This window comes from Brassica oleracea, chromosome C5 (assembly GCF_000695525.1).
Source record: "Brassica oleracea var. oleracea cultivar TO1000 chromosome C5, BOL, whole genome shotgun sequence".
In the NCBI taxonomy this organism is placed as follows: domain Eukaryota; kingdom Viridiplantae; phylum Streptophyta; class Magnoliopsida; order Brassicales; family Brassicaceae; genus Brassica; species Brassica oleracea.
In genome coordinates, this window is record NC_027752.1 from 15,144,954 (window position 1) to 15,158,695 (window position 13,742).

At 40.9% G+C, this 13,742-nt stretch overlaps 2 protein-coding genes across 2 annotated transcripts; one reads left to right on the forward strand and one right to left on the reverse strand.

Moving 5' to 3' along the window:
- The first annotated feature begins 465 nt into the window (after window positions 1–465).
- On the forward strand, window positions 466–1,979 carry LOC106294057 (transcription factor MYB24). The gene is made up of 3 exons (XM_013729674.1): window positions 466–908; window positions 1,121–1,543; window positions 1,653–1,979. The coding sequence occupies exons 1-3, from the start codon at window positions 545–547 to the stop codon at window positions 1,898–1,900; spliced, it is 1,035 nt and encodes a 344-aa protein (XP_013585128.1). The 5' UTR covers window positions 466–544; the 3' UTR covers window positions 1,901–1,979.
- A 3,277-nt stretch (window positions 1,980–5,256) lies between these two features.
- On the reverse strand, window positions 5,257–5,688 carry LOC106344598. The gene has a single exon (XM_013783948.1). The coding sequence runs from the start codon at window positions 5,686–5,688 to the stop codon at window positions 5,257–5,259; it is 432 nt and encodes a 143-aa protein (XP_013639402.1).
- Between the last annotated feature and the right edge of the window lie 8,054 nt (window positions 5,689–13,742).

Here is a 13,742-nt window from a genome sequence, read left to right on the forward strand (position 1 = left end):
ACATTTTTAGTTAAAAGTTAAGAGACGAGTTTTTATATTCCGTTAAGAACTCCACCAACTCCCCAATAATCATGCTCTGATTGTCTAAAGAAAAAAGAGGACCCTGTGCAAATGTGCCCTTGGCATATGGGCTAAGCCGGCACTGCCTATTACAGTGGTATCACTAATAATAACAACGTATAAATGCAAATAACTATGGCGTTTGAATCAGTCCGTGACAGCGGTCCATAACCCTTTTTAACAGTCGTCAGAAAACACGGTCGCGACATGTACGTACACGCACATACCTAATGCCATACATAACACACACCATAATATATAATATAATATATATTTTTAAAAAATCTATATATAGATTTATGACACATACATTTACGTAGGTGTATATATATACGCAGATGCACCGCACAGTTGATCTACTCATATGATGGTGGTCTAAAGCTGACGTGAGTCGTGACATCTCTCTCAAATCTCAGTTACACACTTCTCTTCTTTCTTTTCCTCTCTCCAAACACAACCGAATAAGTCGGAAAATCAACGGTGGATGGATGAGAATGAGATCGCCGCCGCGAGGAGAGAAGCTTCTTCTTGGAACTTCCCTTTTAACGATATTAACATTCAGCTTCATCGTCGCTGCAACACAAGTCATGAATTTGATATCTTGAAGAGTCCTTTTGGAGTTAACGAAGAAGAGAGTAATAATCATAACCCTAACTATAGTAACAGCGAGAGCGGTAAGAAGGAGACGACAGATAGTGGGCAGTCTTGGTCTTCGTCGTCTTCAAAACCGTCGGTCTTGGGTAGAGGACACTGGAGACCAGCTGAAGATGTTAAGCTCAAAGAGCTTGTCGCCATTTACGGTCCACAAAACTGGAATCTAATAGCTGAAAAGCTTCAAGGAAGATCCGGTAATTTATTAAATCAAAATAATATTTAATAATGGGTATTTCAAAATTCCATTAAAACCAATGTGTTTGATCCATCTGGGTAAGCCAAGAGCTTTATTAAGATCTGGTGATTAAAAATAAATCTTTTAAAAAAAATTATTTTTCTGTGTCGTAAAAAGTATGTGTCCAAGATGTGAGTTTTGGTAACTTCATTTTGATTGTTGGTTAAATAGGGAAGAGCTGTAGACTAAGGTGGTTTAACCAATTGGACCCGAGGATAAACCGAAGAGCTTTCACGGAGGAGGAAGAGGAGAGGCTAATGCAAGCACATAGGCTTTATGTTAACAAATGGGCAATGATTGCGAGGCTTTTTCCTGGTAGGACTGATAATTCCGTCAAGAACCATTGGCATGTTATCATGGCTCGTAAGTATAGAGAACACTCCTCTGCTTACCGTAGGAGGAAGCTTATAATTAATAATCCACTTAAACCTCATCTTCCTAATCACCCTAGCCCTAATTGCCCCTCTTTTATCTCCACTAAGCATTACTTTACTCGGCCTTTCCACGAGTTTAATTTGACTCACCACCTGGTTAATCATGCGTCTATGACGACTGACCAAAATCATCTTGTGTTGCCTTTCCATTGTTTTCAAGGTACTCGTTTCTTCTTCGTTACTCCCATTATTTTGTTACATTATCTTTCTCCCTTTGCATATTTTGATAAATTTGTGTGGTTTTATTTTTGGTCTATCTACAACATAAGGTTACGAGAGCACTGAGGCTCCAATGGTCGTGGGTATGTTTGGCAATCAAATGATGATCGAGGATAATGTTGGTGCCACGTCAGAAGCGTTATATAATTTTCCGTACGTTGACTCTATGAGCCAAGGGAAAGGAGTGCCAAATGAAGCAATGAATTTGATTGGAATGGAAGAGGTAGATGAGGAAGTGGCAAAAAAGGCAAAGCAGCAACCACACTTTTTTGATTTTCTTGGCTTGGGGACGGCATGAATCTTGACCTAAGTGTAGTTATAATGAGTCAATAACTGTGATTAATTTGGTTACAGAAAAGCAAGAAGTTATCTCTACTAGCAAGAAGTTATCTCTACTAGCAAGAAAGCAAACAAACCAAGATCCATGTCCGTGTCCTTGTGTTTGCGTTAATTAGCAAACCGTAGATGATTGTTGTCGCCTGTCGGCTGTCTAGTGAAACATTTGATAAACTCCTGCCATTACTAACTAACTAATATATTTATGAACTGAGGGGACTCGTATGAAAAGGTAAAATATTTGGGAAGAGAAGACGTAAAAACGTGTTAAAGATGTGATGAGTAAAAACAAGATGCGTATAAAGAGATGATGAGCTGCCAAAGATTGAGGCAGAGATTGTGCAACAGAAAGGCCAAACATGAACATGCTCACCAAATCTCACACACACATTGCATTTGTTTCTTCCCTCCAAACCGTTTCTCCTACTCTTCAAGCTCCTTACCTATCTGTCTCTCTCATATCACGAGGACCCACATGCTTCTTGATACACTAAAACTGAACATTTCCTACCGTCGAGTTAACAATGATAATTGTAATAATTTAGATTCATTCCAGAGGCCAGTCTACACTTTATTCTTATGAGCTTTCAACTTAGCTAAAACTAAAAATGAGGTTTTGAATTAAGTAGAGACTTGCAAGTAAAGTAAAATATTTTAAAAGGTTTAGATTCGATATTAAAGATAAGCCGATCTAGGGTTTCTCATCGGGTGTTAAAACTTAGCCAAACATTTATTCAAGCTCGTTGAGACATGATCTAGAACACGGATCACTCTTAGTAGAACAACCCACTGTCGCGGCGCTGTTCCCTTTGCGGTTCGACCTTGACGCCTAAACTGTCGTTTGGATCAAGGGTCGATCGCAAGCTATAAAGATCAAGTCCGATGGGTTCACTGAACACTCTAGTATCTACTTTCGCTGACTAGAGATGCTCAGCTCATTCATTCGATATCAGGTAAACTACTACACGGTTAGTGAGTGATTGAGCCTAAGATCTAGCAGTAAGTGATCAGGTTAGGACTAACATTAAGAATTAGAATGAACGAAGAAACAAAAGAGTTGCTTATTTATGTTTAGCCTCGCAATTAACACCCTAGAACCCTAGACAAGCTAGCTGACTACTCAGCCATAACATAAGACGAACAAGACATGATAATTAACTGAATAATACTGCATGTAAATCAAAGGTAAAACAATGGGGTTCAGGATGATCTTTTCTGTCAAGAAGAGGAGCCATCTCCCTTACAATAGCAATATCCAAGAATAAGGTCTAGGTCTCTTACAAAACTAGCGTACTCAAATAAAATAGATAGGGGCCGCTTTTATATGGAGGCTCCCTTAGACTTCAAAGTCGAGAATCGGCAACTAGGGCAAATATTTGTAGGATATGGAAACTTCCATATTTATCGAGAACAATCGTCTGGCTATTCCTGATAGGATCGACCGTCAGACTGCTCCGCGGATTGTTCTTCGGGAGAAATCTCCAATTCTTGCTCCTTTCTTCATGCCTCTTCCTTTAGCTCTTCAATCTTCTACAAACCTGAAATGACTCTAAAAAAACTAGATTAACTCGATAAAACAATGAAAACAAGTTAGAAAGCATATACACAATGATGTCAAAAACACCATATATCAATTCCCCCAGACTTAGATCCTTGTTTGTCCTCGAACAAGGCAAGTATCAAGAACAAGGAAAATGTTTGAAAGTGTGGGAACATTCCTAATCTTCAATAACCATACCTTAACCTCAAATCTCTGAACCATATAAGCAACTGACTAGGACCACACACTTTTACTAGAACTTTCGCTGATTACTGTTAAAAGATCGGCTCCATATTCTATATCTCAATCCTGAAAAGGAACACTTTCTAGACAGAACTCCCTATATTCGTTTTAAAGTGTTATGATCCTCTTGTTACAGACATCATTCAGGGTAGACGAGCTAGGTATGAACATGCTAATTTATAGTGAGTCAAAAGAGTGTTTAGGGTTTACCAAAATTTTTGTAGTGGATGCAGGATATCGCGCAAAATAGCAAGAGATGATGGATCCATTGACGTCCACAACCCCTCACTCGTTTTGCTGACTTCTGGAGCTATCGCTTTTACTGTTCTTCTGCTCCCTTTTATTGGTACTAACTCTCCTTGTTCTAGTTCTGACGGAGGCAACTCAAAAGGGCATCTGACCGACTTAGTCCTCCTTCTCTATCGATGATCTCATATAAAATGGTAAATATACATATATCTCACTTTTTTTTTTTTAACTGGATAACTGATGAGATCATAGATGATGAGGTGACAGAGAAGGAGATAATACACAGAATGATCGGTGCCCTATGGTCGTTCTCCTTTGTTCTCGACTGACTGCTCTTCTGATTGTTCGGGGTGTTCTTGCAGCGATTACGAGTAAGAGGCTGCGTCGATCCTTTCCTCTCCAACCTTTTTGCACATATCTGCACATATGAAACTGAAGAATAGAATGCATGAAAGCGGAATAAAGGCTTAGGTACAAGGTGGATACTAGCTAAAAATGAACTAGCCACTCAGGATCAACAAGATTGGTAAAAATAGTAAGAAGTCCTGAGTGTAAGTCTCGTTTCCCTGATCTAATGTCAATAACAAGAGGAATTTGCTGACAAAATTAGGTTCAAGTTAGATGGAGTTAAGTCGGCCCAGTGTAACCTGATCGGTTGAAAACTTCTGGAGAGTCAGGTGAGATAAGTCAGCGTTGTTCCAGGTCCAAGTGTGGGTCTTTCATCGCTGCTAAGGTCACTGAATAAGAATGTTAGAGCACGAGGTGGTTAAAAGATCATCACAAAATAGGGTCCTAATTCCCAGAAGAGTTTGGACTGACTCAATGAAACACAAAGACTGACTCAAACATAAAAAACGAAAGAGATTAGTTTCACACAATCACCTCCCCCAGACTTAGTTCACACCATCCCTGGTTGTGAAAATAAATTTTAACTGAGAAATGGCGAAGCTCCATCGTTTTCTACACGACCCACAAACATTACTAATGCGATGTGGGGCTAGGTGGGGAAGTGGGGTAGTTACCTTAAATAGGCAAACCCTAACCGCTTCCTCTTCTCTTTTTTATATATTTTTTTTATGTGTCGAAAACTTACCTGGAGGAGCAGTTGTTCTCCAGCGAGAGCAGTCCATGGATTGTTCCTCTGGGAGTCTTCGATTTTATTTTTCCTATAATAAAAAGAAAAAAAAATTGGAACAAAATATGAAAAGAAAAACATATTTACACTTACCAGTGGGTTGCCTCCCACCAAGCGCTCGTTTTAAGTCACTAGCTTGACTTTGATCAGCCTATTGAGCTGGGGATGGATCGCCTAAGGGAATTTCTTCCCCTGCTATGATTGTCATATCAGCTAGGTATGGCTTAAAACGCTGACCATTTACGACGAACTCCCCTCCATTCGGATCCAGTAGGACCACGGCTCCATATGGTCGGACCTCCTTGACAGTAAACGGTCCGGACCACCTGGATTTCAGCTTCCCAGGGAAGAGCTTCAGCTTGGAGTTGAAAAGCAAGACTCGATCATTTGGTTCGAAGCTTCTGCAGATGATCCGCTTATCATGATAGGCTTTGGTCTTTTCCTTGTAGATCTTCGTGCTTTTATAAACCAGGTACCTGATCTCTTCAAGTTCGTGAATCTGAATGGAACGCCTTTCCTTGGCTGATTTGATATCAAAGTTGAGTAGTTTGACAGCCCATGCCGCCTTGTACTCGAGTTCCATAGGGAGGTGACAGGCTTTGCCATATACCAGATGATATGGAGTGGTCCCTAATGGCGTTTTGTAGGTTGTTCAGTAGGCCCATAGCGCATCATCTAACTTTAAAGACCAGTCCTTGCGTGTAGTTCCGATCGTTTTCTGCAGGATGCTCTTGATCTCCCTATTAGACACTTCCACTTGGCCACTTGTTTGGGGGTGGTATGCCGTAACAACTTTGTGCTTGACACCGTTCTTCTTCAAGAGTCCTTGGAAGACCTTGTTGATGAAGTGTGTTCAATGAAGCAAGATTTCCGGAATTTCAGCTTCGGAACACTCCATCTTTGCAGTGTCGATACAAGAACGGTTCATCCCAAAAGTAGAGTTTTGCATCCTTTAGAAATTTTTGCTTCTCATTCCCAGTAAACTCAACCGGTTCTTTCTCTCCTGCTAAGATATTAGCTATCTCAGCGAACTACGGTAGGTGGGAGTACCTCTTTTTTATAGCCGCAACAAAGTGTTCCTGGTCGGTGAAACAATCCGCAGAACAATCAGAGAAGCTTACCGCGGAACAATCAGCAGAAAAGTCTGTGGCGTGAGTATCTGAGCTGTTCTCGGCATACAGACCAATCGAGTAGACTTGTTCTTCAGGGAGACTATCATCAAGAACAGTCTCGTCGTCGATCTTTATTCTAGATAAATGGTCGGGGACTCCATTCTCAATCCCTTTTTTGTCTTTGATCTCAAGGTCGAATTCCTGGAGTAGGAGGATCCATCGGAGCAGGCGCGGTTTGGCATCTTTTTTCGTCAGCAAGTACTTCAGAGCTGCATGATCTGTGTGCACTATCACTTTAGATTCTACTAGGTAGGTCCTAAATTTCTTGAAGGCGTAGACTATGGCCAGAAGCTCCTTCTCCGTTGTCGCATATCGGCATTGCGCTTCATCCATCGTCCTGCTCGCATAGTAGATCACATGCAGTTTCTTATCCTTTCTCTGTCCCAGCACTGCTCTTACCGCGAAATCACTAGCATCTGTCATGATTTCGAAGTGTAAGTCCCAGTCTGGAGGCGGAACGACTGGTGCACTGATCAAGGCTCCTTTGATCGTGTGGAATGCCGTTAAACATTCGCTGTCAAACTCGAATCTGGTATCCTTGCAGAGCAGTCTCGTGAGTGGTCTTGCGATCATTGAGAAATCCTTGATGAATCTCCTGTAAGAACCCGCGTGCCCCAGGAAGCTCCTTATTCCCTTGACTGATGTTGGTGGCTGCAAACTCATCATGACTTCAATCTTTGCCTTGTCGACCTCGATCCCCTTCTCAGAGATCTTGTGCCCAAGAACAATACCATCCTTAGCCATGAAGTGGCACTTCTCCCTGTTCAGCACTAGATCCTTCTCCTCATAGTGCTGCAGTAACCTGCACAAGTTTTTTAAACAAACTGTAAAAGAGCTTCCATAGACACTGAAATCGTCCATGAAAACCTCCATTATATCCTCAATCAGGTCAGTGAAAATAAACATCATGCAACGTTGAAATGTCGCAGGAGCTTTGCACAAGCCGAATGGCATTCTTCTGTATGCAAACGTGTCGTATGGGCACGTGAACGTCGTCTTCTCCTGATCATCCGGGTGGATAGGGATCTGAAAGAAACCTGGATATCCATTTAAAAAGCAATAGTATGAGTGGTTAGCTAATCGTTCAAGCATTTGATCAATGAAAGGTAATGGAAAGTGATCCTTGCGAGTCGCATCATTCAATTTGCGAAAATCTATGCACATGCGATGTCCGGTTACTGTTCGAGTAGGGATCAGTTCATTCTTCTCATTTGTTATGACAGTTATTCCACCTTCTTAGGAGCTACATGAACATGGCTAAACCAGTTACTATCAGACATGACATAAATCACACCAGCCTATAGAAGTTTCATTATCTCTTTCTTTACAACATCTTTCAGATTTGGATTTAACCTCCTCTGATGCTCTATAGAAGTCATCGATTCATCGTCTAGGTGTATTCTATGCATGCAAAGATTAGGTGAAATGCCATGAATGACAGCTAGTGAATAACCTAATGCCTTACGGTATTTTCTCAGCTCACACAGGAGTTTAGTTGTTTCCACATTGTTCAGTTCAGAATTCACAATAACAGGATAAGTAGAATTTGGCCTTAAGAACGCGTACCTGGGCCCCGTAGTGAGGGATTTGAGCTCGATCTTTGGAGCTTTCAGTTCGCTCCATGGATCGTCGCGAGGCGTGCTCAGCTTAGTAGCGCCCTTCGAAGCGAATGCTCCAGAGGTATCGCTCTGATTGCTCTCGTCTTTCTCCCCCAAACTTAGATAGCTTACAAGTCTCTCCATGCTTTTGGCTGAGTCAAGCATCTTGTCGTAGCCGTCCACGTCCACGCTCATGACATTGTGCTCTGTCTCAGAGCGGATCAGAGCTAGCGCTCTATCTCAGAGCAGATCAGAGCTAGCTTGAGCGGATCGTCGGTAAGGATCTCCTCGATCATCCCTTCTTGAGGGAGTAGCACCTGATTGTTATCCTCAACGGTGTATGTTCGCGCATCTAGCATTGGTTTCTTCAGCAATTTGTTCATTTCGAACTTCATCGCAAAGTCTTCTAGGTGAAGATCAATCCTTCCTTGCCGAACATCAATGATCGTACCAGCTGTGCACAAGAAAGGACGTCCCAGGATGAGTGGATCTATCGGGTCTTCTTCAACTTCCAGAACCACAAAATCTGTCGGAACAAAAGTGTTCCCCACTCGGACATGAAGATATTCCAGAATACCCACCGGTGACTTGACTGATCTGTCGGCGAACACCAGGGAGAGTCTTGTCGGTTTGAAGTTTGTGAAACCCAGTCGTTTTGCCACAGAGTAAGGCATGAGATTGACGCTGGAACCCATATCGCATAGAGAACAGGCGAATACAGTTCTCCCAATTTGTATGGAGAGAACAAACTTGCTTGGATCATCCAATTTTTTTATCGGCTTGTTCTGAAGTACAGCAGTGCACTCTTTTGAAACCATCAGTAGCTCACTGTCTCCAGTCACCTTACCAGAGATCAACCCTTTCATTAAGCTGCGCATAGAAAGGATCATTTGTATCGCATCTAGAAGAGGTAATTTGATAGTTAGATCTTCCAGCATCTTTTTACACTTGGTCTCCTCCCGATCATTGCGAGACGTCTTTGCTGGAACAGGATATGGAACCTTGGGGGGTGTATTCGCGCGTAGGAACAGGCTCAACTGGTTGAGTGACAGGTGTCGGATCAGTCGCAGCAGACAGTTCTGGTTCCTCGTCAGATAAAGGAAGTGCTTCAGATCTTGGTTGCTCACCCTCTTTCTGCTTACCCTTTTCCGCTGCTGAAAACTTCTTGGAAATTGTATCCGGTAGGTTTCTTCCACTCCTTAGGATTCTTGTTGGTCTTTCCAGGTAGAGTACCTTGCTGCCTCTTGATGCTCTCAGCTGTTTGTGCGATCTGAACATCCATCTGGCGCATATGGCTGGCTACGTTATCATATTTGGTACTCAGGTCATTGAACATGTGGTTCATCCTGGAGTTGATGTTCGTGGTGACTTGATTCAACGCTTTCCCTTGAATCTGTTGACCCTGGAGCAGCTGCTGCATCATCGTTGCTAGACCCTTTATTTCGTCTTGCGGAGCAGTTGTAGGCGAAGGAGTGGTCGGTTGAACAGTTTGTTGTTTCTGGTTCTGGAACTGGTTATGCTGCGCTTGGCTCAGGACATATGTTCTTCCCTAATATGGTTTCTGATAGCCGTTGTCCTGCCCTTGACTGTTCTGAGCGTTGTCAACCGGATTGTCAGCCTTGGAATATGAAAATAGGTGAGGATTGTTCCTAACGTTAGGGTTCGGGTGGTAGTTCTTGTACTTCCATCCTTGTCCATTGACGTAGATCACTTCTTGCTGATCATCCACTCCCTTAGTTGTAGTGTCTCAAACATTGTTCTCTGATGCAGCTTCCTCCATGATGAACACTTGGCTCTGATTACCTTTCAACAGCTGGTCAACCTTAGCCGCAAGGTCGTCTATGCTGTTTACGCTTTTGGAGCGATCATGTTCCTTGTTATTGTTGAGGGAGCTGGACGCCATATTTTCGATCAGTGCGAATACGCCTTGTGTTGTTTGTGTCATGAAATCCCGCATTGCTCGAGGAATCCAGACCATTGCAAAATTCATAGCTCACTCCATCATAGAACACTTCCAGAATATAGTCATCCTCAAACCCATGGTGAGGGCCCTCCCTTCGGTATTCCTTGTAACGTTCCCAAGCATCATAGAAAGGTTCGTCCGTCTTTTGCTTGAAATTCGAGATCTTATGCCTTAGAGCTGCGGTTTTGGACTTCGTATAGAAGTGGCTCAAGAACGCCGCTCTGACTTGTTCCCATGTAGTGAGCGTACCAGTTGGGAGCGAATCAAGCCAGCGAGCTGCTTTCACTTCCAAGGAGAATGGGAACAGGTGCACTTGATGTAATCTAGTGAAGTTGCAGACTCTCTCGAAATTCTCAATGTGGTCCAAAGGGATTTCAGCTACGAGACCGTTGAACGTTTTCTTCTGCACCAAGCTGATCAAAGCGGGTTTGATTTCATAGTCCTGTCTAATGCAGTGAGGCGAATTGATTGCGGAGCGAGTGGTGGGGAAGTTACGCAGAAGGTTCCGCTCTCCGATGGGAGCGCCTTGTTGCTCGACTTGCTGAGCAGCGAGGTCGGCGGCTGCTTGCCGAGCAGCCTCTTGTGCGTTGATTGTCTGTTGCATCTGCTGCATCTGTTGTTGCATGAGCGCCATTGCAGCAGTGAGATCGTCTTGGCGTCTGTGATTAACCATTGTGTTGTTAGTAGGCCGCGGTTGTTGTCTGTTATGTCTTTCTAATCTTGCGAGCTCCTCGTTTCTTAGCGTGAATAATGGCCCTTGTGCGTTTCTCCGAGTATGTCTACTGGTCATGCACCTGGATCATCAGCTGGAACAAAGAGAGAAAAGCAAGTTAGATGCTTTAGACTTAGTATAGAACTGAAAAACAAAGGTAAAATATTTGGTCCACGGCAACGGTGCCAAAACTTGATACACTAAAACTGAACCTTTCCTACTGTCAAGTTAACAGTGATAATTGTAGTAATTTAGATTCATTCCAGAGGACCAGTCTACACTTTATTCTTATGAGCTTTCAACTTAGCTAAAACTAAAAATGAGGTTTTGAATTATTTAGAGACTTGCATGTAAAGTAAAAGATTTTAAAAAGTTTAGATTCGATATTAAAGATAAGTCGATATAGGGTTTCTCATCGGGTGTTAAAACTTAGCCAAACATTTATTCAAGTTCGTTGAGACATGATCTAGAACACGGATCACTCTTAGTAGAACAACCCACTGTCGTGGCGCTGTCCCCTTTGCGGTTCGACCTTGACGCCTAAACTGTCGTTTGGATCAAGGGTCCATCGCAAGCTATAGAGATCAAGTCCGATGGGTTCACTGAACACTCTAGTATCTACTTTCGCTGACTAGAGATGCTCAGCTCATTCATTCGATATCAGGTAAACTACTACACGATTAGTGAGTGATTGAGCCTAAGATCTAGCAGTAAGTGATCAGGTTAGGACTAGCATTAAGAACTAGAATGTACGAAGAAACAAAAGAGTTGCTTATTTATGTTTAGCCTCGCGATTAACACCCTAGAACCCTAGACAAGCTAGCCGACTACTCAGCCATAACACAAGACGAACAAGACATGATAACTGAATAATATTTCATGTAAATCAAAGGTAAAACAATGGGGTTCAGGATTGATCTTCTCTGTCAAGAAGAGGAGCCGTTTCCCTAACAATAGCAATATCCAAGAATAAGGTCTAGGTCTCTTGCAATAACTAGCGTACTCAAATAAAATAGATAGGGGCCGCTTTTATATGGAGGCTCCCCTAGACTTCAAAGTCGAGAATCAGCAACTAGGGCAAATCTTTGGAGGATATGGAAACTTCCATAATTATCGAGAACAATCGTCTGGTTGTTTCTGGTAGGATCGACCGTCAGACTGCTCCGCAGATTGTTCTTCGGGAGAAATCTCCAATTCTTGCTCCTTTCTTCATGCCTCTTCCTTTAGCTATTCAATCTTCTCCTAACCTGAAATTTTCAGACTCTAAAAAAACTAGACTAACTCGATAAAACAATGAAAACAAATTAGAAAACATATACACAATGATGTCAAAAACACCATATATCACTTCTTTTCCTCTTTTATATTTTTTTTACGTTGTAGACATAAAAGAATAGTTGCACTTTTGGGAGTAAAATTTGTTTTGGTTTTGAATATTGGCTATTTTAGTATATCGTATAGGTAAAAATGTAGGGGTTTTGTTAGGTTTTTAAATAAGTTGACAAAAATGGTAAAAACGTTGTATATACTATGCTAATTAATTAATCAATTAGTAACGGACAAGTTTAATTAGGATTCCTACATTTACATCGTTTTATACATAAGCTAAAGTCTAAAGATTTTCCATCCTTTTTTATAACCACAGATTTTCACATATCCCAAATGATGATTTTTTTAATCTGTAAATCCTAGTTACTTTCGTAGACAGAAAATAAACTATAGAAATTGACAAACCCGTAATGTTATGTTGTGAACTTGTGAATTGTGATCATTAATAAATTGGGGTCACGACTCACGTAGAACACTGTTTCTGTATTGTAGGAGCAAATTGAAGGATTTAGGGTAAGATCAATCCAACCTGAAGCTAACTTCGATTTGGGCTTTCGTGTCAATCCCCATAGAACAACCACGTATACATGCAGTTTGCATGGCGAGAAATACCGCGGCGACGTTCGATATTTTGTAGGAGTGAGCAAGCTCCTACTAATACACGCAAAGCCCAATATTGTGATTCATGACAAGTCCAAAATGATGGTAGCGGATCCGATAACTAAATGTTTACCACCCAAGCCATGTAGAACGTATGGGTATTATAGATAAAGCTTTGCTATTTTAGTTATGGGATGTTCATTATGTATTTGACACTGAGAATTCACATAAAGTTATGTTTCTGATTTATTTATTATGTTATCATTAAAGTATTGTGTAAACACTTATGGTTTTTAGATAACATATGGTTGGTTTGAGAAATAAAAGTTCTTCTCATATAAGGATTGATAGAAAATTAGAATTGATTTGTGATACATGGAAGGGACTCTGTCGTTTAATGGCATACAACCGCCATGATTCGATCAATCCAAATTTTAGTAAAGATCAAGTGAACTTGATATAAAAGTGCACATTAAAGTTATTGAACCCTTAAGTCGACACAAAGGTCAAGTGGGAGAATGTAAGAATATTTTATATTCTATGTGACCTTTGTATCTATTGGTTTAATATAAGGTTCAAGTTCATATTAATGTTTTTAGATTCTAATATAAAAGACGATACCGTGATGGATCGGTTTCGATTAATGAGTTAGAATATGAGTGTATTGATAACCCTCCTGGTTTACTTTCGCTTATAAATATCCTTAATCCTATATGATTATACACATATATATACAAGGTAGTAATAATAGAATATATTACCATAATGTAATATATATGTGAGTATATGTTGTAGTGCAGTTATAAAGAAGAGTTTTGTTACACACATCCTTTTGATGGATATAAACCAACACGTCTCTTAGATTATTATAAAAGGACTCGTACTCCTTTTATCAACATAACGAGAAGTCTCTTTACAACATTACACTAATAGATTTTACTAAAAGGGGAGATTAAGGAAGGTTTGGGATTTCCTGTCCATCAAGGAAATCACGAAAGAGAAGGTTAAAGAGGGGAAGATCAATTGGTGGAATTGCATCCAAGCATGGATCAAGGTTAGTGTTTCTACCTTCTTTAGAAATGTGTTAGGATTGAATTAAATCAAATCTAGATTAGGTCTTGGGTGTAGATTTCATAAATGAAATCATAGAATTAATTAACATGTGGAGAGAATGTAAGAATATTTTATATTCTATGTGACCTATGTATCTATTGGTTTAATATAAAGTTCAAGTTCATATCAATGTTTTTAGATTCTAATATA

Coding starts and splice junctions, on each gene's coding strand:
- LOC106344598 (XM_013783948.1), bottom strand. CDS start 5,688: ATGGAACTCGAGTACAAGGCGGCATGGGCTGTCAAACTACTCAACTTT.
- LOC106294057 (XM_013729674.1), top strand. CDS start 545: ATGGATGAGAATGAGATCGCCGCCGCGAGGAGAGAAGCTTCTTCTTGG. Junction 909..1,120: donor AAAGCTTCAAGGAAGATCCG/GTAATTTATTAA, acceptor TTGGTTAAATAG/GGAAGAGCTGTAGACTAAGG. Junction 1,544..1,652: donor GCCTTTCCATTGTTTTCAAG/GTACTCGTTTCT, acceptor CTACAACATAAG/GTTACGAGAGCACTGAGGCT.